This window comes from Cimex lectularius, unplaced genomic scaffold, assembly GCF_000648675.2.
Source record: "Cimex lectularius strain Harlan isolate CLEC.00 unplaced genomic scaffold, Clec_2.1 scaffold63, whole genome shotgun sequence".
Classification (NCBI taxonomy): Eukaryota; Metazoa; Arthropoda; class Insecta; order Hemiptera; family Cimicidae; genus Cimex; species Cimex lectularius.
In genome coordinates this window covers 553,156-577,542 of record NW_019392694.1, presented here as the reverse complement: position 1 = coordinate 577,542, position 24,387 = coordinate 553,156, and the positions used below count along the sequence as shown (strand labels likewise).

General features: G+C 33.4%; 2 protein-coding genes and 1 non-coding gene across 4 annotated transcripts in view; 2 read left to right on the top strand and 1 right to left on the bottom strand.

The window, feature by feature from the left end:
* LOC112126612 overlaps positions 1–15,016 on the top strand; it is a 312,439-nt gene extending 297,423 nt beyond the window's left edge. Inside the window, exon 3 of the mRNA XM_024225971.1 lies at positions 14,754–15,016. Within this exon, the coding sequence (XP_024081739.1) occupies positions 14,754–14,959 (206 nt within the window). The 3' untranslated portion in view covers positions 14,960–15,016. The remainder of the gene's footprint in view (positions 1–14,753) is intronic.
* LOC106673973 (neuroligin-4, Y-linked-like) overlaps positions 1–24,387 on the bottom strand; it is a 777,726-nt gene that overhangs the window by 410,677 nt on the left and 342,662 nt on the right. The window lies entirely within an intron of this gene.
* Positions 3,135–3,207, top strand: Trnag-acc. Its single transcript has one exon. It is a non-coding gene; the product is annotated as a tRNA-Gly (tRNA).

Sequence of the window (24,387 nt, the reverse complement as noted above, 5' to 3'; positions counted from 1 at the left end):
AAAATACTAATTTTTGGGTTAAGAATTTGGATGATCAACTTTAGGCATCAATTTTTTTCACGAAATTGGCCCATTTTAGATCGGACTGTACGAACGGAGAAATGTAAAGTAATATGAGCTACTGTTTGAACGATTTTATAACAAAAGGTTTGATGTCTTCATAAAAGAATGTATGAATGTCGGATTTTTGCATGTCCATATTTTCATAATACATCTAGCTATTATATTTCCTAGGCGAACGAAGTGACAAACGTTGCGTTTGAGAGTACTACGAAGGATTGTAAGTACATCGTTTTTCAGACTATAGTCTGAGGTACGTCAGGTAACATACATGATTCACAACGGGATATGAAAATCATTTGATTGGAAAGGAAGGAAATTTTTAGATAATAATCGTCAAAGCTTTATATTTGTATTTGGATTCGTTAACAATGATTTAGACCTATGTCCGGAACTGCATTACTGCTTCCGCTTGAGATATAAATAACAAACTTATTAAATAATTTCTTTAAATCAAAGGAAATACAACAGTTAAAACGGAAAATTTAATGACGAAATTATTCAAATAGTGCATTTCTTATAGACATTAGATCATTAATGATACAATTCCAATCATCGCTTTAGGTGGTCATAGTTTTGTATCTAAAAGCAATATTTACGTACATATTGAGATAGAAACATAAATTAATATAACAAGGTGTTTACTTTTCCGTAAATTATTTTGAACAATGTCTCTTGGTTGAGTAGTCGTAAAATGGGTTTTGTAGGTATTACTTCGCCTTTGGATGGTTTTGAGGCTGATTGTATCGTGTGGTAGGAGACTCGAAGGGCGAATGGGGGGAACCACTGTTATGGAAAATCACAGGGGTTGCATGCATATGTATACATTCAAATAAGGGCGCAGCTATTAAATCTAGCTCCGGGTCGGGCTTTCTACATTTCATCACGCGATTTGTGGTCATAAGTGCCTGTTTGTCTCCGGCTTTATTTCTTCTGCAACTGTTTAATTTGTAATTTCAATTGCGGCCCCTTTGACTCCGTTTGCTCGCTTTTTACTTTCAGTTCTGAAAAGAGTGAGAGAGTGAGAGGGGGAATTGAATTGCCAGGTAGGTAAATTACATTAAAAAACAATGACGGCAAAATGAATCTTTCAGCCTTTCATCATTGTATATTACAACTTTCACGAAAACAATAAATAATTTACCTCAGGAATTTCTTCTTGATGGGTGGATAAAGCCAATTTTGTTTTCAACTGTTAGAAATACATGAAAAGTAAACTATTTTTTCCTTTCGTATCAATTCTTCTACAACTAACGTAAGGAGTGGAAAATAATTAAATCTTATTAGTGACGAGACATAGTATATTAACTTTTTCAATATCAATATAAATGAAAGATATTAATTTGTCAAGCGGACCACGAAAACTAGTGAATTAATAAGTTAAAATGAAGTATACATTCACTAAAGCTTTCCGGCCTATTTTATTGGTCGCCGAGAATCATATAGATTACACGACAATTGAAAAATGGCAAAAAGTATGGAAAATTCAAAAGGTGGAGTTGAGATTGGAAATTGGTGTCCGAGTGGATCGAGGTCATGATAGCTCAAGTGGTAGAGCNTAATCACTATCACAATCGCAACGCATCTTTTGTTCTTAATGCACTATTTTGAGCACAGCCTTGTAATAAATTGTTAGTTAAATTTTATGAGCACAACCATCTAATAAATTGTTTGTTAAACTTAATTGTTATAAATAAAGTTTCTCCTAACCATCAAAATTAAACAATGTTGAAAAAAACTTATGCATTTTTGATCTCGTTTAATTTGGTTTACATTAAAATAACATGTTGTTATTAATATAACGACAAAATTACATGTACTTAGTTTGAAATAAACTACAAAAAATATGACTGTCCTGTTCTGATGCTAACCGACGAAAATGGTGTAATTTTACAGCAAAACTGAAATAAATTGTTAATTAAATTTTATGAGCAAAACCGTGTAATAAATTGTTCCAATTTTAGTATATGTAAATTGTTAGTTAAATTCATTATATCAAAAAATCGTATTCCGGTGTTTTAATTAATTTTCTACCAAAACATTAAAATTAATTTTTTTTTAAATAAAAACTAATTCATTTTAAATTACAGTTAATTTGGTTTATATTAAAATAAGTATGTTGTAATTAATATAACAACAATAATACATGTAGTTCGAATAAAAATATGAGTGTCCGGTTCTTTTGTCTTCGACTGTACTCGATGCGACCCGACGAAAATCTGGACTGTGGGGATCGCAGAGCGTCGGGTAGGTTATCGTGGCATAGCATCGGGTAGATGTGCACGGGGGTAATACAACCTTATGGGAAATCGGAGTTTGGATTTGCGTCGGGTAGCGTCGCATGGCGTAGCATCGGGTAAGTGTGTTCCTGGCTTAAGATCGGACTCGTAAAAGAAGGGTCCTGACCCGATAAAGATTGGCCTTTCGCGGTTGAAACACAGGGTGTCCGGCACGGAGAGAAATGTTACTCCATATTCTCATCTAAATGAAGGGTGCATCTCCTTGGAACAATGTACAAATGCCACCTTGTACGATGAATCGTACCTGAGGACGGTAGCGAGCATCTGGCTCATCTCTTCCGATTTTTGGAGGAAACTGTGAACGGTTTATTGCATTTAATAATGGTAGGTTTGTATAAATAGTGTTGAAAGTGAAGGTATGGGTGAGATGGGAAGTTAGTGTCCGAGTGGATCGAAGTCACGATAGCTCAAGTGGCAGAGCAGCGGCGTATCTAGCCGAAGATCGTGGGTTCGTATCCCGCTCGTGACACTGACTTTTTTATCTCAACTAAAAACCTTAATCTTTGTTAATGTTTTATTATTTATGTAGTATGTAGTAGCCTTTTTCTTTAGAGGTCAGTTTTTACCTTTTTATAAGTTTACGTAAATATTTAAATTCAATTGTCATCTCTTTAGACTTTTCGTACAAGTGGTTGCAGAATAGGTATATTTATTTGACACTTTTCCGTATCGTACCCAAGTACAGGTATTGTTTCTATTGGCAAAAATGGCAAAAAGTATGGAAAATTCAAAAGGTGGAGTTGAGATTGGAAATTGGTGTCCGAGTGGATCGAGGTCATGATAGCTCAAGTGGTAGAGCAGCGGCGTACCTAGCCGAAGATCGTGGGTTCGAATCCCGCTCGTGACACTGACTTTTTTATCTCAACTAAAAGCCTTAATTAATTATTGAAAGATATTAATTGGGCAAGCGGACCTCGAAAACGTGGGTATCAAAAATTTCCGTTCCTCAATTTATGTTGAACTGCGCTCAAACGATGATCTTGGTTCAAATCTGGACGTCGAGCATGGGAAACGGAGATCAGAGCCGAATGACATCCATTTCATAATAATATAACCTGTCTGTTGTTACAAGCCAATAAAATTTTAAATTCAATAAATTTATATATTTATTTTGTGCTAGAACTCACGGATTATATCTCGCATATGTATTTATCAAGTCGTGTCATCATTAGGTCAAGAGGTTTATAAAATCATAAATTTTGTGCCAAAGGCCTTAATTTTGCAATAGTGGATCCGGCAATTTCCATTTCTTTAACATTGGAACTAAAACATTTTCCATCTAATCTTCGTCTAATCGTATTTCTTTTATTTGTTTATCACACTTGACATTAATTCCAAAGGACGTCATGTTAATGATAAAATATTGTAAGTTTTAGCAAAATTTTTCATTTCAGTTATCATAAATGTTAAAACTTATATGTCAAAGACCCTTCGTATACATTGCCTGTTAATCCGAGAAAAAAACATACGTTTTGTTTTTGCAGTAAAAAAAAATCAGGCAATTCGAAACTTATAATCTAAAAAACCCTTATTGTAATAATTTCAGCATCAACTTCTACTAATTATTTTAAATCAAATAATTATTTTACCAGCAAAAACAACTAAAAACAAGTTCAACTAAACCTGTAAAACAAAAGATAAATCATAAGAACGCCCCTTTAAACGATATATTATTTGAATAATAGATATATACATAGGTAATCTAATGGCTGAATTTTACCAATAAATGTAGATAAACAAGATACGACGAAAGTTTATTGATTTGGTAGGTATAAAAAGGAAGATTTTCAAACCAAACAAGATCATTTTCAGGAATAAGTGATGATCCAACAAGGACCACTAAAATGTCAATAATATTAAAGAAAATGTCATATTTACAATTACTACACACAATTGTAAGCATATAAAATAAAAATTATTTAAACAATTACTTTATTTTCATTATATTTATTACATATTTATATTCAAGATGTTAATCATTATTAATTAAATCAATTATTTTTATGAGAAAAAATAAACATAAAATAAAACATTTGCGGCGTGGTAGATGCCTGGCCCGCAAAAGCAAAAACAAAACTTTATTTTGGTTCTGACAACACGCTATTTATGGGACACCTGATAGCTCATTTAATTTTGTTACATTTGTCGAGATAAATTCCTCATCTATTAAAAAACACTCGACGGTTCGGAAAAGATAAAGGTATGGTACAATGGTAAAATGTGGTATTTGAGGAAGAGTGGCAGAGAGGGTTCCAATTTGTCTTTAAAAAACTTTGCACGCATAATTGTTTTCTGTATGACTGTTACTGAATATTTTGCATTTTTATATCCACTCTCCCGACATACCAAGGCATATTGAATTTGCGATTGTATGAGGGCGTATTATATTTTAAGAAGAAAGGCTGTGTTACATTTCGTACTTAGAAAATAAATATATCTTAAACCATGCTGAAGTCGTTTTTGTAATAGATAAACCTTCCATTTTAAACGGTCGTCAGGCCTAAATATTTCATTTCATGGATATGATACACCTTCACACATCTATCTCATAGGAGTTTATCAGGGCATTGGGCACAGTCTGGTTAATGTTTAAGAAGTATTAATCGAATTCTAGAGATTTGAACATGATCTTGGATTTACTACTAAGTGATTGTTGATTATAAGCAAACGAGCAATAAGCCTCAAATCAAATTGCATCTGTCCTTCTATACTTCCTGAGTACTGAGAGATATCATCTGCATGAGCAATTAATGATTTGTTTAAATATGTAGTACACAAAATGTCGTTGTCATACCCAAAAATGAGAAAGTCAAGTAACAAGGAACACCTTGCCTACATTAAGACACAGGCTCATGCTACTTCTAATATGTTCACATTGACTGCGTTCGGAAAGATACGAATGGAGCGAATTCAATGGAAGACCCCGTATCTATAGCATCTAACTAATGAATTAAAATTTCATAATCTAGTGTATCAAAAGCTTTTGCAATATGTAGGAACAAACCAGCAACCTTCGTACCATTCAATCCATTACAGTTCGTGGTCCGATTCACCGATTAATATTTTTCAATTAATTAATGTTTATGATAGGTATTGGTCGAGATAGAAAAGTCAGTGTCACGAGCGGGATTCGAACCCATGACCTTCGGCTCACGCCGCTGCTCTACCACTTGAGCTATCGTGACTTCGATTCCACTCGGACACTAACTTCCAACCTCAACCTACCTTTCGAATTTTCCCTCCTTTTTGCCATTTTTCAATGTTGGTGTCCGAGTGGATGGAAGTCACGATAGCCCAAGTGGTAGAGCAGCGGCGTGAGCCGAAGGTCGTGGGTTCGAATCCCGCTCGTGACACTGACTTTTCTATCTCGACCAATACCTTTCATAAATATTAATTAATTGAACTTTGTACCATTTTTTAAAATCATTATAGTTCATAATCAAAAATTTTACAAGTGCACCCTCTGTGTGTTTTATTTTGGAAAGCCAAATTACCTCGTAATTAAAATATTTTATGAAAAGAAAATTGTTATTACCTTTTCTATTAGGTTTTCAAGAGAGATCCGAAACTGTCTTGTGTATCACCTTAATGGATTAATCACTGGCATACAAAGAATTCGTACGACATCTATTGACTATAATCAAGATAACGATATAACTGCTTGTAATTTTTAATGTCGGATTTTTATGATCTGATATAACAAACGCACATTTCCTATATTGCTGAAAATCCCTCGTGGTAATATTCATAAATGTCTTCTTTTTTTAAAACTATTTTAGCTCTGATTCCGTCAGTGCCGGGAACCTTATTATTTTTGAGAGACCTAATATAATCCATGATTTCAATTTCATCTACAGGAAGAAGAAAAAAAGATTTGGTACTAATATTTCTTTTAGGGGTTACAGAGATCCTGTACTATGATAACTGATGAGCTTGAATATTTAAAACTAAATTAACAAAATTGGAGGTGTTTAAGTTTTTGAGTAGATGAACACGTGTTTTTTTACCCATAATTGATTATTTTATTTAAGTCCGCATCTTCAATGAAGTTGGCGTGACCACGAAATAATTAACTGGATATAAAAAATTTGCCATTCTGTAGGTGGTTTGAGTAGTACAATTCCGTTTTCAGTTTATGACAACCGGATTTAACTGTCAGTTTATGCAATAGGTTGAAAGTCTTATGAAAGTATTAAGACGCTGCCGCCTTGGATAAACAAACTGCTTATTTACGTGGTGAAAAGATACACTCTCGATGTTTGCAGAAAATAAGCTTTGGCGTTGTTTAGCTTGCTGTCTCGATTTCATCCTTTCGGTGGGTCGGCGACGTGGAAGGAAACGCCTTGTTAGAGAGCGGGATTACTTGCTGTTAATTTACATAATCTCGATACATAAGAGATAATATAATTCACGCCTTCTTTACAACCCGTAATTGAAATAAGCATAATTAATTTCGTAAATCAAAAGCCCTTTAACGATACATATCCTGTTTCACATTCAAGTTAGGAAAAACGTTAAATTATTAATTAAATTATAATACAAATGTAGAACCTACTTACTATATCATGTGAGATAAGAAGTAAAATATTCCAAATATATTTTATTTTTGAATGCTCAATTATAAATTCAAAATAAAGATATATTTTTCATTGATCTTATGGATATATTTTCATTAAATATAATTAATTTACTTAGAATTAAATCTTTATTAACTGGTTACTTATAAAATAAAATAAAATGGATTTCTATGCGGTTTGACAGAACGGTAGCCTACCTGGTTTGCACCAGACCAATCATTAGCGCGGTTACTGTTGTCCGTGATGTTTCCCATCGACGTTCTCGTTTGTTCTAGTTAGAGAGATACCATGAGCTGGAACGTATCGGCAAAACGGTGGTTATTATGTATGTGGGTGCCTAGACATGTATGCTTGGAGCGTAAAGAAATGGAGGACGAGGAGGACTCTCCGGACTTAACGACCGCGATCCGGCCTTATGATGCTAAAAATTAAAAATACATGATTAAAAGAAGACTTGACCCATACATCTTAGAAATTAAAGCACTTAACAGACATGTCGTATTCGTTTGGGTTCCTAGTCATGCCGGCATTTCTGGAAATGAAATAGCTAATCAACAGGCACAGAACGTTACAAACCATCCACAAAGAACAATTTCCTCTCTACCCAGGTGATATAGTCGTTGATGTTAAAAACTAAGGTGGGCGGCAAGATGGAATGTCTGTAGAGACAGTATGAAAGAAATTAAGCCAGTTGTGCATAAATGACCAACTGTGGAACTTGAGAGAAAAGAACTTGTGATTCTCTCTAGATTGCGAATAGGTCACATCATGCTTTTAATAGGCAACAACCTCCCAACTTGTCTTCGATGTGTTCGAAGTGGAGAAGTTGTCGTTCTTACTGTAAAACATATTTTGGTCGATTGTACTTTGCAACCCTTTAAGCCGGGAACACACTTAACCGATGCTACGCTATGCGACGCTACCCGACGCCTTGCCACGTTTTGGTGGGGTGTGCACATCTATCCGACGCAAGCACACGTCGCGTACAGTCCGCAGCGTTTATTACAATAATCACTATCACAATCGCAACGCATCTTTTGTTCTTAATGCACTATTTTGAGCACAGCCTTGTAATAAATTGTTAGTTAAATTTTATGAGCACAACCATCTAATAAATTGTTTGTTAAACTTAATTGTTATAAATAAAGTTTCTCCTAACCATCAAAATTAAACAATGTTGAAAAAAACTTATGCATTTTTGATCTCGTTTAATTTGGTTTACATTAAAATAACATGTTGTTATTAATATAACGACAAAATTACATGTACTTAGTTTGAAATAAACTACAAAAAATATGACTGTCCTGTTCTGATGCNGTGGGTATCAAAAATTTCCGTTCCTCAATTTATGTTGAACTGCGCTCAAACGATGATCTTGGTTCAAATCTGGACGTCGAGCATGGGAAACGGAGATCAGAGCCGAATGACATCCATTTCATAATAATATAACCTGTCTGTTGTTACAGGCCAATAAAATTTTAAATTCAATAAATTTATATATTTATTTTGTGCTAGAACTTTTTCTCGACGAAAAACCTTAATTAATTGAAAGATATTAATTGGTCAAGCGGACCACGAAAATTTGTGAATTAACAAAGATATTTAACATGATTAATACCTGTGAAAAGATTGAGAATCATATCATTGCTGATCATTCACTGGAAATTAACTGACAAGTTTTGTGGAGTAGCCAGACACCCTGTATATAAATAATTAACAGGTGATTTATAAAGTAGTTTGTAACCTGGCTACATCCATCAAAGCTTATTAATAAGCGTACTCAGACATACCTTTGGCCGAGAGTATTATTTCTAAACAGCAGTCATTAGTGATGTGGGAAGTTTTTAACCGTGGTTTGGGGTAGGTGAAAGTTGTAGACGGGTTTCTGGTTTAACGTAATTAAAGCTGTTTAGATCAACCCGGCCGGAAGTAACCCGCACTTGTATTTTTGCTTTTTAAAGCCTCAATAATAATTGCATGCTTATTTCAATCCATTAAACCATCAAAATAGTTGAAATCACGAATTATCGCACTATCCCCCCTTTTCTGTATCGGTGCGAATTATTTTTATGATTAAGTAGCTAATTAAGTAATAGGGTTTAACGAGATGCAATTTCGAATTACCAGTTACAATGTTTTGTTCATGGAATGTCCTTATTATTTCAAAAATTTCTTTTAATCATTTTTTTCGGATAGCTGTGTATAAAAAAAATGTGGACATTTTATGAAATCAAAAGAATCGAATTTAGATGGTATGAAAAAATTCCCAGTTACATGAGTTCCTCTTAGAACGGTTTTATTATTGAAAAATGTTCTGCCATGTTACAAAGGGATTACTATTTCAAAAAAATATTAATATAAAAAATATTTCTGTCTATTATCTATTATAAAAAAATATTATTTTTTTATTATATTTTATTTGTTATTAATTTTTTATTAATTTTAATTTAATATGGCGATAAAAAATCTAGAATTTTTTTTACTAAACACCATTTATTTTTAAGCAACATTTTAATTGTTAATGCATTTCGGGCCACCTCCTTGGTCAGAGCTAGCTGTTTAGTTAAATGGAACTACATCGAATCAAATCAATATACCTTATTTTCCATGGAACGAGTAAGACTGGACTAACAAAGTGACGATCAGATTTGGGGGGGGGGGCATGGATTTCGTCCAAACTTTTTTTGGCCGTTCAAAACTCAAAAACGGACCAAAACTTTTTTGTGAAATTTAAAATTTTCGGTTTTCTAATATTTGTATTTAGACGTTCTACTTGCTCAAATCACCTATGTGTATATAATATTTTTTATATTTTTGTATTCAGATTTTAATAAAAATATATTAAAAGCTATCAACGTTTATCAATAACCAAAAATGTTCTAAATGCCAAATATTTTTCAAGTAAACTAGGTCATTCATTCTTTTTCTTGAAACTTATATGACATTTCGTTTTATCACCTCTAAACATCCTTACATATATTTTTTATTTATACAACAGTATTTATTTTTTTTCCTTTTGGCTATTTCTCGTTGGCAATATCTTCCCTCAAATATTCTTATGATCCTGACGCTGTTACACCCACTCAAATGCTTGACTGGAGCGATTGAAAAAGTTTAAGAACAAGAAGAATGTCACATGAAATCAAGGAAGGAAAAACATAACTGAAAGCGATCTTTAGGCGTAGCAAAATGGAAGGGCATCATGCTACATTTTTGCAATTGGGATTTTTCAGTGCAAAAATACATAAAAGAAGTAAACAATGCATTATTTACTGTTTATTTTGACTAAGATAGCTCAAAATTTCCTGTAACTAATTTAAAAAGATAATGAACTTAATTTTAAATTAATTAAATTGAGTAGTACGTTAAATTTGTCCATCTGCGTATATAGAACACATTGTAATAATTATTAGTAATGGCGGCGATGTCAGGAAATTTAGTAACCAAATCTATTGGGTCCACTGAAGAAATTTTACAAAAAGGGCTATTTATTCATTTTTGTATTGAAATACATGAAACCGTCGGTGGGACGAATTGAGTTGTCAGAGCTTTGATATTTACTGCCAGCAGGTTTGCACAGTTTGCACTAATTGCGGCACTTATTGGCTTCGAATGTAATTTGACCGGGGTAGGGATTAAAAAATAGAGCCGCTTTTTTTTCCCCGGCGTAAGTTATTGTTGGTACATTATCACCGGTGGGCGGGAGAAGGGGACGATTTTAGACGACGTCCATGAATTGTGGATTTACACTGAGGCGAAAGGGGCGGCGCGGCGGGCAATGCGGACGAGAGCCTTAAAGAGTGAGACTGGCGCCAGGGGTGACATCAACGTTATTTATGCATTGGTATGACTGGCCGGGAAAGATTGCGATAAGCGTAGATAGATCTACCCCACTGGCAACGGCGTCCTGCGTTATCCGCCCTTTTCCCGGGGGGATGGGCCGAGCCGGCTTGATGACTTTTATCCACCCTTCGCAAGAAAACCCGTTTAACGACCTGGCTATTCCCAGCACCTAATTAGATTTGACGTTCATTTCATCCGGCGTTCACGACCAAATAACCCGTAGGCAGTCAATTGATTTCTTGATTTAGCATCCAGAAATTCACAACTGTTTTTAAACCCACATCTCAAATGTAATCAATTAAGTAAACTATTTCGTACTTCAAAATTACTTAAAAATTTTTTCTTTAAAAAGTTCCTTTCAAACCTGAAAAACTTTACTTTTCAGTTCGTTTATTATACAAAAATATTAATTGTACGGTTATTTTCAATAAATCGTGAAACCATTAAACTCGCTGAAGCTACGAATAATCGAATTAAATGTTTTCCTTTTTTCCGTTTCTGTTAGAATTAATTTTTTAATTGCTTACCGAGGGTGGTAGGGTTCAACAAGATGCGTCCTCGAATCACCTTGTATTAGTTCTAAAGTCATGCAATGCCCCCGACGGGGGGATGATATTTGTAAATATGGATGGTTCGAATACAGGGCCTGTATTTAAATATCTTACAGTGATGAGCGCGGTGCCAATGCCTTAATCGTTACCGCCACCGATGCTACTTTTTGGTGGATTATTATGTCAATTGTGTATTTGCAACTTTTTTGGTGTAAATGTGTGTCTAGTTTGATTTCCTTCTTTGTTCCTAAAGGAACTTCTGTGTTCCATCAATCGATGTAGTGGTGATGATGTTCTTGCAGAGATGTCTTACAAAACTGAAAAAAATAAAACTTCTTAGAAATTTTGGCAAAACTCATGAAACATATGAATACCATCCATGATTTAGCAAAAAACATTTTTTTCCTAACTTCTAAGGTCATTGCCGCTTGGTATTATTTAAAATTTAAGATTTTTCGAAAAAAAATTTATTAATTTCCATCATCCAGAACGAAATTTTTCTTCCTAATAAATTTTTTTTTAATACTTATATCCATGTATTGTTGTCTTAATAATGAACTTTTATTTCAAACCAGATAAACTTATTTATATTTAACATGTATATACAAATATATTTAACATAGTAGAGATGATGGAGGTTTTTTGTAATTTAACATGTGTAAACGTTATTAAATTTTGACTGCGTACCTGTAAGTTGTCAAAGAATCTTTGATACGTATAAATGAACGTAAAATCAAGTAAGATTGTTCTCTGTAGATCCTGAAGAAGTCGAAATATAGTCCAAATTTTGCCTATGTACTATTTCTTTTTGTGACCAAAATCCTAATTCAGGAAACTATAACATTAAGAAAGAAAGGTTAAATATTGTTGGAAAGACCACCAGGCATACGCATGTTATCATAATTTGAAAAATAGCAAAAAGGAGGGAACATTCAAAAAGTGGGGTTGAGATGGGAAGTTAGTGTCCGAGTGGATCGAGTTCACGATAGCTCAAGTGGTTGAGCAGCGGCGTATCTAGCCGAAGATCGTGAGTTCGAATTCCGCTCGTGCCATTGACTTTTTTATCTCAACTAAAAACCTTAATTAATTGTAAGATATTACTTGGTCATGCGGACCACGAAAACTAGTGAATTATAATTAAGGTAACATGTGGATATTTTAAATCTAATTTAAAGAAATATTTTTATTATATATAAAATTATATAGTATAAAAATATATATAATTTATTATATTCCACTGAAAAGGCATTATGAGGAGGGGTCTGTAACATTGTTCACGGAGGACCACCCGTTTTATTTTAGAGGTAGAACAAATAATAAAAATAAAAATTAAATAATTAAAATGAAAATGAAAACAAAAATGAAAACCAATAAAAGTAAATATAACAAAGAATGCTTACCCGATGTACAGCTTCATTTCCGTTTTTGGTAGAACGGCGAATATGCCAAAAGGCGTAGAAGAAAACTAGGTTTTAGGCACTATTTTCGGCTGCAGCGACTTTTGCTGAGTGAATTTTTGTCTTCTCGAATGATTCCAAAGACGAGCTGGGGTTTAAAACGATTGTGAAAGGATGGGAGTTCAACACAAAACAGCCTTACATGCCACGGACCTAGTAAGACTGGACTGAGAAATGACGAGGCAGCGGTTGGGCGGATTAACCCTTTGGCGGTGCTTTTGTAGATAAGTTGTATTAATAAATTAAACTAATTAATTTCACGAAAATAAAACTAAACAGGGTCAAAAATATCGAAAAGTACTGTACAACATTAGTTTTAAGTTTAGGTTCAATAACCTAAACTTCATCTAATATAATTTAAAAAACGAAACAAAAAATTAATTATGAATACAATTTTAGTTAATTGTAGTTAATTTAGTAAAACGTAGTTTAAAATCGCCTTAGAAAAAATTGTTCTTTCAATAAATCTCATGCCAATTATGACGTTAAAACTTCTGGAAAATTGAAAGTGAGAAGTTTACTTTTAAACTGTCCAGACTTTCCGAGGCTTCCCTCTCATCCAGCAGAAGTAGACTGAGAATAACCAAGAAACAGATTGGGAGTGTGCTCTTTGTTTGAAAATGACCCGTCAGATGAGTGGCAAGAGTTTCTGGCAGGAAAAGGCCTGTCCGCAATCTGCTAACCGAGGTCCGAGAAAGGGTACACATAGTGGAACGGTGAGTTCACCGATCCATGTAAACAACCAATCTAAATTATTTTCTACACTAGCCAAGAAAAATAACAACGAGACAACGGAAAGAAAAGTCAGAAACCTCTTTTTTTGAGAGAGGAACCCGTGCTCGACACCTTTCAGCCAGAAAATAAAAAATATCAATATATCTTTTCCTAAGGAAGTGTAATACAAATTAAACTTTCACTCTCTCAACACGACACGCAAGAATGGCACAATTACGCAGAACACAAGAAGATGATCTCAATAAAGATCGAAACGTTGGCACGATAAAGAAATGTTTTTCTGAAACCTAGTCACACCAGACCGCATCTCACGATTACCGAATAATCATCGACTAACGGTAACTGGTCACTAATCACCACATACATACAAATTAAAACAAAAACAGTTCTTATACAGCATTGATTCCTAAACCGTTAGTGGGAGGGGAGGGCCTGGTGAGCTTCTCTTGAATAATAGATATTATATACATACAAAAATAAAGAAAAAAATATTTAGACAAAATTAAATTATTATTAATTCAATCTTAATATTAGCGCTTCTCAATATAAAATTAAAAATAAAACTGCACTGCGGGACGTCTTTGCAAAACCAACCAGATCTTAACCTTACGGGAAACTATTTTGCAGATCAAACACGTTCACAAAACTTTGGTGGTTTCCAAAAAGAGAACCCGGAACTACAAAAGAATGGTACGTTAAGCCGAAAATATGGAAAAGGTCTTCTCGCGCACAGGAATGACACAGTAAGCAACGCTCAATAGAATAATCTCTCAGAGGGGAGAAATTAAGGTATATTAGTTCGCACCTAAGTTTAAACATAAATCGATAGTTGACAACTTTAGATTATCATTGGCTACGTCCAAAATTCCTTTGAATGTTCGATTTCCTTGTTAGAGCAGAAATGTTCTGGATCTAACACCCTATAGTATACAACTTTGAAAATCCCTACAACGAAAAGATAAAAATAAAAGCCGAGAACTTAGAGAAACAATCTTTTGTTTTAAAGGAGCACCCAAAGTTAATTCGAAAATTGGCTCTAATTATTTCAACCGCCGTAATTTCTGTACAGCGGGTTTTAAAATGCCGCTGGTCTTGTCTTTCGTAGATACTGATCGTAACACATGGTACAAAAATTTCTATGGAATCAATATGCTTCTCTATACAAAAATCAAGGATGAAGAACCTCTGTCATGAAACACCAATAATTTGTCTCACTAAAACTTGTTTCAGGTACCAGTCTCTTGGTAAAATGGGACAATCAGCTCGAATCTGAAACTCGTGGGAAAAGTAAAGCCACTTACGCAGTCTGCGATGTTGATCACCCGGCGAACTCCAAAGGATACAATGTCTCTTGTTTTCATGAAAATAACAAATTTAAAACAAAATTGTTGTTGGAATGTCATTTAGAAATTCGTCTCTATGAAACTTTGTTGTAATCAAGTCACATAGGAAATCTTAAAAATAAAAACTTCTTTTTTCTTCTACATCTAGTTATCTTAGGAACTACAATAAAAAAGTGTAAAATTTATTCCTGATTAAAATAACGTAATGAGAAAAACATAAAGACTAAAGAAAAAGTTTCTTAATTATTTTACTTTTACAATAGTAAATAGCGTCCGGGAATAAAATTACTGTGTTAGTTTTTATTTAGGTCAAGATACAAGACTTTACCATCACATCCCTGTCTTGTTCTCTCATATTTATGAAAAAGCAAAAAGCAATAACAAAGTGTTGTTATTTTCGTAAAATGGACGATAATTTTGATATAATAATTTTATATTTGATTTCCAAAAAAACCAATCAAAATAATATGTAATTTATGTATATTTTATTACGTATTTAATATATGCAAAATATCTGCTGATTTAGAACATAAATTTATACATATATATAAAACATAACTCTAATAATTTATAAAGAAAAAATAAAAATATATTTTACAGGTACATATATTACATGACCGACAGCTAAAACAAAATTAAAGATTTCCCTTGTAGGAGGTGACTTTTCTTGCTTTAATCTGTCTAAGACATCGAACATGATCAATTATGTACATCCGAACATTTTTTAACTATATGTTTAGATTTATTATACATTTGTATATTATTATAATTATTTTACATTATTGTACATATTTATGGTTAATTTTTCTCACTAATTTAAGTTTACCACAGTTAGAAACACTGGAAAGGACTCATGTCAAAAGGGTCGAAAACGTTTTGAATAAATAGAATGCTATAAAGACCGTGTTGTACAACTGTTCAATAACCTACACTTCATGAATTTCAAATTTTGCTCACTAGTTGGTAAAACATCTGTTAGTCAAATCATAATAGGAAACATCTGTTGAATGAATGGGTATCGTATATGCAAAAAAAATTCTCTTAGTCTAATGATATGCGATATTTATCTTAAGTTTATAATAGTGCTTTTAAGGGACTTCCAACATAATCGATTTCTTTTTTAGTTTACTTGTCTCTTGATAAACTGAAGGTTTAAATGAGCATACATAAAAATCCATGTTCGAAAATCCAAGTTCAACGAAATTTTTCTGCTTTGGTTGTACACATTGGTTTTTCTTTTTTATGGGCTTTGTTGAATTTTCCTTTTTTGTGCGTTTTTATTACGGTCAGTTGGTTTTTACAACTTCTGTATAGTTCTTCTTTTTTTCTTTTGTGTATGTTTAGTATAGATATTTTGTCCAATTATTCTATTTTGGTTGTTTGCTATGTTTATTCCCTCTTTTTTATGTGTATTTTTCTTTCTATTTTTACATTTTGATCAAGATAAAGCTGAGAAATAAATTTTCCCCATGACAAAAATTTGAATTTCTACATTAACCCATCCCTTTTCAGACCGTCACTTTTTCCCCATTTAGCGTAAAATGTCTGCATTTTGGTTGAATGTAATCAAAGAAAATTTTATACGGCTTCAAAGCTTGTGAAACAAGAAGTTGTTTTGAAATGTGCTAAGCTCTACTGTGTATGTTTCCAACAAGTTTGCAAATTTAGAGGTTTTTACAAATTTCAAATTGTGCATTTTATGAAAGATTTAGTGTTTGTTTTAAGAAAAATTAAATTGAGTTCTGAAAGTGTATCTTATTAAAACAGATTTAATGCTCTTTTCATGCCTTTTTTTGTGTTTCCTCAAAAATGAATAGTTCATGAGCTAGACGTAGATTTATAACGAAAACGGTAGATTGTTTTAGATTTTACATTATTATATAAGTGTGATGTTTATTGACCGTTAGTTAATGATTATTTGGAGATCGTGCACAGGACACACAAGAATGTCATCTACACAAAAAACAAATATTTTGAGCCCTAAAGATGATCTCAATAAAGATCGAAACGTTCTCACGATAAAGAAAATGTTTTTCTGAAACCTACGTCATACCAGACGCACCTAACGATCTCGAAATAATCATTAGTATGTATATAGTTATGTGTACTGTTTCTAACCAATTTAATCTTCGCTCATTTAGCAACACTGAAGAGGACTCCGGTCAAAGCGCGTAAACGTCTTGAATAAATGAATTCTCTCAAAGACAAGCTATACAACTGTTCAATAACTTACACTTTATACACTTCAAATTTAACCGGACAGTATGGTAAATATTCGGTTCGTTTAATTGAAATAGAAAAAACACTGTTGAGTGTGTACAGTGTATAAAAAAGACCCTAAAAAGATCTACGATTTTTCCAAATGTTTTAGCCTATATTCAGATTTTTGCCAGGCTATTTGGTTTGCAGTGATATTAGTGCTTTTACTGACATTTTGCTCCCAATCGATTTGGTTTTTAATTAATTTTGACCCTTGATAAACTGCATGAAAAAGAACGGATCCAGTAATGATCACTCTCCGCGATTTATCTATTTCAACATTTGCCTCCTGTCAGATTGTACAATTAAACACGCACTCCTGACAGGTTAATATGTTTTATTTGTTATAAACAAAACGCTGTTTTTTTTATTTGAGTCCAAATCAAAATACATACAATGAAAAGGTTTTATCTACGTCCACGACGTACAACCGTCAAATCCATATATTGAAAAAATGACAAAATTCAATTAACGATAAAATGTGCCAGTGATTATATATTTTCTTATAAAATCACGAAAGTAAAATTCGCTTGAATTTAGTTCTGATTCCTAGGTTTATCTGGGAAGGGAAACTGGCACGGCTAGGGACCGATGAAGGTAATATGCTTGCACGCCAACACCTCAAGAGGTTGACAGGCCTTTTACAAAACGAATCCTACTCGTCCTCGTTTTTCTTATTTTTTTATTTCAATTCTTATTTTGATTTAGTAAGAGCGAAAATGGTTTAAAGATATTGAATGTCTTTTATTTTTTGGACTGACATGTTTTCCTCTTCGAAATACAATTATGTAACACAATAATAACTTTATCTTACGGACATTTTAACAATTTTAATTAAATTACATATATAAAAATACATTTATTTTTTTGGAGCCTTATGGGTATTAAAATTAGAGATAACAAGATTCGTGATGTCTTTTCAAGGGGTTCATGGAAAATAAAGCTAGTTCATTTAAAACAAATCAACATGCATGTTCCTTATGTAATCTATGTTACAATAGTCTAGTTAATAAGTTTGGGACATTTACTTTGTATAATGTAATTTTTTGCATAAATAAAATATCACAGACTGTTCTTGTAGTGAATGTACATTTGTCACTAGTCTTAAATCAATAAATTTATTAATGTATTTTAAACTCAAAAGCTACATACTTAAAAAAGTCATTTTGAGTAATTTCTGTTTTAGTAACTTGGTATCTATAAATTCCGTGACCAGGCTGGGTAGCAATACTCCTATACTTGTATATTTTTATACCAGAGTGTACAATATTTAAACCAGTGAAGTTATCAAATTCAACATAATTCCTTTTTAAGGAGCTGAGAATTTTTAAACTTTTATTCCTTACCTGTTCAATACGTTCCTCAAAACTAAATTTAGAGATGTAAGAGACACCAAGATCTTTAACAGATTTAACACCATTTGGTTTAGTTACATGACTTATTTACACGCATTACGTAACATTTATTGCTACGTATTACCTAATATTATTTCATATTCATGTACAAGCAATTAAGTTCTTATTAAACGTTTTAATTATTTAGTTCCTTTTGAGTACTATCACAGCCGTGGTTAGAATTAATTTTTCATTTTTTTCTAAATTTTGTAATAAAAATAATTACACTCTGCGTGTAATAAATATCTGCCATGGTTAAACATTAAATCTAGTTAAAACATTTATATATCATTAATAAATAACAACCGGTGAACACCTTGAGATACACCTTGCCGAAATCTAAGGAACGATCTGAGTGTAATTTATGGTGGGATTTTGGAACAGACTCTTAAAACTTAACAACTCACATTATAAAAAAAGTAAAACCAGTGCAAATTATTTATCTATCTATTTACTTATTTAATGATTTAGGGTAGTTTTTTTCATCAAATGTATCGTGAAATTTAACTGTGATGTCAACCCCCAAATAAATTTCCTGAATAAAATTCCCCAGTATAATAGATGAATTAGGGTTGCGGTCAGAAACACAATACTTTCACATAAACGGATACACAACTTACAAAACTTCTCACACAGGACAAAGAGCCCAAGGTGGCACGGCAATCCTAGTCAGAAACACTATTTCCAATCACCTTCATCTCTCTGAAAGCACCGACTCCTATCAACACACATCAATTTCTATTTCCCTTCCTCAGTTCCCGATCATTTTGTCAGCAGTGTACTGTACTCCCTCAATCCCCATATATTATCACCAATTTGATTCTATTTTTCGACAATTAGGTTCTCGTTTTATCGCCGGGGGCGACTTTAACGCCAAACATCTGGCATGGGGTAGCAGAACCACAAATTCACGTGGCCGACTCCTACACAACGTTCTCGCTCCTCTCAATTACACTTACCTATTTCCGGATCAACCAACCTACTGGCCCAGTGATCAAAACCGCAGTCCCGACTTGTTGGATTTTTTCGTGACATCTGGTACAGGTTCCTTCTTTCCCTCCACCCAATCGTTAAACGACCTGTCCTCAGACCACTCTCCTGTGCTCCTCACTCTCGACACAACTCCCATTCATACACCTTCCAGACCTTCTTTAACCAACAACCCAGTAAACTGGAAACTATTTCAACATATCCTCAATAATACCTTAAACCTAAACATTCCTCTTAAAACTGGTAACCAAATAGAACAAGCTGTCAGTATTCTCACGAGTAAAATCCAACACGCCGCTCATTTATCGTCCTCCCCTCCCCGCCCTCAAAAGTCATCTGCAAATTCCCATCTTCCCGAATATATTCGTAAACTTATAACCTCCAAACGAAGAGCAAGGTTGCGATGGCAACGCCATCGTTACCCCTCTGATAAAGTAACATTTAACCGTATCACCTATGTTTTGAAACTCGAATTATCCAAATACCGTTCATCCCAATTCCAGTCATACCTTGAATCCTTATCCACACAAGACAACTCCCTTTGGCTAGCTACTAGGAAGGTTACCAAACACTACCAAGTGCCTTCCCCAATTAGAAATCCAAACGGTACTTGGGCCAGGACAAACGCAGAAAGGTGTCAGCTACTTTCCGATCACTTTTCCACAGTTTTTATTCCCCATCCCGATATGAATGTCACTTCACAATCAAATCATATCAATGAATTCCTTCACNCCCCCCCCCCAATTAAATAAAAGTTGGTTTCTCTCCTCACTGCCTTCTGGTCTGACAGGTCTGTCGGACTAGTTTATAACTAACTATTTGCTCAATGTATATTATGTACAGATAGCAATAAATAAAATAAATATATATATATATATGTTTAAAATAGTAGTGAATATGGAGGTTTTTGTAATTTATCATGTGTAAATTTTTAACGGTTTGACCAAGATTGTTCTCTATATACGTGAGGAAGACGAAATATATCGTCGAAATTTCGACGATGGTACAACATTTTTTTTTCTGACCGCAACCCTAATTCATCTATTATACTGGGGAATTTTATTCAGGAAATTTATTTGGGGGTTGACATCACAGTTAAATTTCACGATACATTTGATGAAAAAAACTACCCTAATTATGCGTAAATAAAACTTTGGGAAAAATTGAAAAAAAAAGTTTTATCATCAATTATTCTTGTTATAGGCCTTGGTTGAAATGCAAAGTTAATGTCATGCGCGGGATTCGAACCCACGACCTTCGCGGCTAAATTCGCCGCTGCTCTTACCACTTGAGCTATCGTGACTTCGATCCTCTCTGACACCAACACCCCTTCTCAACCGACCGCATTTCGAATATTCCCTCCTTATTTCCATTTTTGAAATGCCGTGTGGCCGACTTATGAGTGGCCACGGGGACCTGTGAGTGAAGTTATACTACTTTTTTTTTAATCCATCTTGTTTATTGGTCTACTAGACCAAGTTACTTCTTTTAATTAATTGTTCTTTTCATCTAAAGTTTTTAGTTGAGATGAAAAATTAGCGTCACGAGCAGGATTCGAACCCACGACCTTCGCGGCTAGATACGCCGCCGCTCTAACCACTTGAGTTATCGTGACTCTTGTTGATGTCATGTCATCAGGATTCGATTTTCGGCGACATATGAAGTGGCCACAGAAAGCTGTTAGTGAAGATATGTTTCGTTTTACTTATAAAATCAATTATATTTCGTGGTCAAATTGACCAATTAACTCCTTTCAATTAATTAAACTTTTTATGTAACTTATTGTTTGATATGAACAGCAACTTTCATCTCGATCTCTCGATCTACAACCGTTCGAATTTCCTCGCTTTTTTGCCATTTTTGATTGGCTTGGTCGTATAATAATTTATAATTTGTAAGATCCTAAATAAATAAACAATCATAAACTTCTACTATTTATTAATATCTCCCAACTCTCCTTCATCCACATCACTCCTTTCCTACAGAATTTTAGTGATTGTGAAACATAATCCTTGAAATAAATAAAGTTTTAGGTTTCGAGTAATTCTCAGAAAGACGAAATTAGAATGTTTTTGGAATACTCAGTTATAAATAATTTTGCGAATATAATTCTGCCTTTTTAATATTAAAAGAAGAATACAAAATTAAGTTGTGTTAATATTAAGAACGTATGTTCAGTTAAACAAGATAAGAAACACATTGGAACGAAGTACTCAGAAAAGCATTATTTTACGCGAGAACACAAAGAGTAAAGACAAAGCCTGAAACTGGAGGAAATTCCATATCTCACGACCGGTTAATTACTTTTCCAAAGCTCAATATAGATCTAAAAGTTTGAAACTTAGCCCATTTCTCCCTTGTTTTGATATTTTATTACTGGAAACTCTATGGATTTTAAGACAATTTTTGATTTGAAAGATAATTTGAAATGAAATCACTCAAAGAAATTACATACAATTTATGTGTTTATAGCTATTACGTATTATTGACAAAACACAAGATTCTGGTTCGGAGCTTAATGTAGCAATATATTTTATTTCGTAGGCTGATACTAAAAATATTTAAACAAATTTGTACTGTCTCTTTTTCCTGTTCTGCATTTGTACTCCAAAGCACGATCCTAGATCCTATGTTGTTTAACATATTCCTAACTGCCGTCTTACCTCAAATTCGGTCAACAGTGCTGATTGATCTCTTCCTCGAAAATGCACTTGTTTCAAATATTTATGCGGAACATGTAAGGATAAAAAATTTATGCATGTTCAAATGTTGGTCCCTGTTCCCAGGTTACCTTTTTGATTGCTGTAAAATGCTAACTTATCTATGAATAAAACTAGATTATAAATTATTAAACTTGAGGGAATATATAAAAATATAGTTAGTAATGGTAATGCTACTATCTTAATTGTTCAACAGTGAAACTGGTATCGACACAGGTTACAAACTTCCAATTTATAAGGCTGTTGTAAAACTTATCCTATCTCTCTTTGTGACATACATTGCAGTCTAACATTAACAAACTTCAAGTGCTAAAAAATAAAATTTTATTTCTGGCTATTATCTTTGTCAGACATATAAAACCGACGGATTTTTTCAAAACGCATGAATACGGTAAGAAAACTTATAATAAAGACCCTAATGAAAATATAATAAGGTAATATGAACTCCAAACTCTACCTGAGGTTTCATTGTTATAAATTAGGCCTCAGATTAGAGATAAACAGGTGAATTGACCTCACATCTAAAAACAAAGGGCTTTCATTTAATAACTAAGTAAACTAATTACTGTCACACAAAGATTTAATGCCCAAGTACTCCTTTGGTGTGGCTGAAGAAGAATCATCTATTTTACAAAACTTTTTTTAAAAATTATTCTCAATTATAATTCCAGAGATTAAGAGGGGGTTCGAACTCAGGAATACTACCATCGCAAATACGACTTGGACGCCATAACCATTCGAACCTACCCAATAAAATAGATTCAGTACAGCTACCTCTGTGTTATATCAGTGGATAATTTCCTTCGATTTTACTTATTTAATATTATATATTACTTTTTATTCAGTCATATTCCTGGATATTTGTAGCTAAATTTTCCTATAATATAACCATTGATTAAATATACTTTTCTTTGTAAGGCAAACGTAAAATTATTATACTACATAATTAGTATATTATACTGTTTTTTTCCACTACAACTTTTTCGTTCTGATTACTTACGAAACTATAAAGAATAGTTGCCCTTCGTATCATTAAATTCCCTGGACAACGGAGGGGCTCGCTCATCGGCTAAGGATCAAATAAGGGGCTTTTGAATTGTAGAAGGCTTGATGTATTTAGACAATATATTTACATCGGACATGTATGGGTTTTGGGGCACGGCAGCGGTCACAGATAGGGAGTTTTAATCAGATACAGTGTTTGCGTTGCGTCAATGCAGTTTACACACACACACACACACACACACACACACACACACACACACACACACACACACACACACTCACAAACAAACACTAATACACACACATAAACACAACACTCACAAAAAAAATATATATACATTTATATAAATAGGCATAGTTGTAATTTATTCTTATTTTATTAATCTTAAGACGGAATACGCGGGAGGGAATATGGTTTCTGTAACAAGATGGCCCTCCCAGTGTATTTCAAAATCAGTTAACTTCAACAAAAAATGGTCTTATACAAATCCAAATTTAATTTTTGCTAGGCGCGATGGTAACAGATTTAACATAACTTTCTCTCTCACCCATCGGGCATAACTCAGAAATGGTCGATCCTATAAAAAATGTTCTTTCAGTAAAAGTAGCATGAAATACGTTCTAGAATCGAATTGTACAATAAAAATATGGAATCCTTATTTAAAATAACAAATTCAGTGTCATTTCCCAGCTAGATGAGAAAATTATGTTAAATCTGTTACCTCCAGGCGGTTACTAACCAAAATTAACTTGGGGTTTGCATAAGACCATTGCTTAGTAAAGTTAATCGTTTCCGAATTAAATGCGTAGACTATAGAAGCTGATAAAGATTTGATTACTTTATTTACTTTTGTACTGACTAATGCCATTTACCCAAAACGTAAGCATTATACCATTCCATTCTGCTACACCAAAATATCGCTTTTAGTTAATCTTTTTCCTTCGTTGATTTCATACTATTGTTATTCTTAAACTTTTTAATGGTTTCAGTGAAGCATTTGAGGGGGTACGACAGTGTCAGATCCATTATTAGAGATGGATACAGCCAGCGTTTTACCGCTAGAAGACTGAATGTATATTACTTCAGGAATGGTCCTTCCGCTTTTCAGAGAAACAGGACTTCACACTAGAAGGCCAGGACAAATTGGGCATA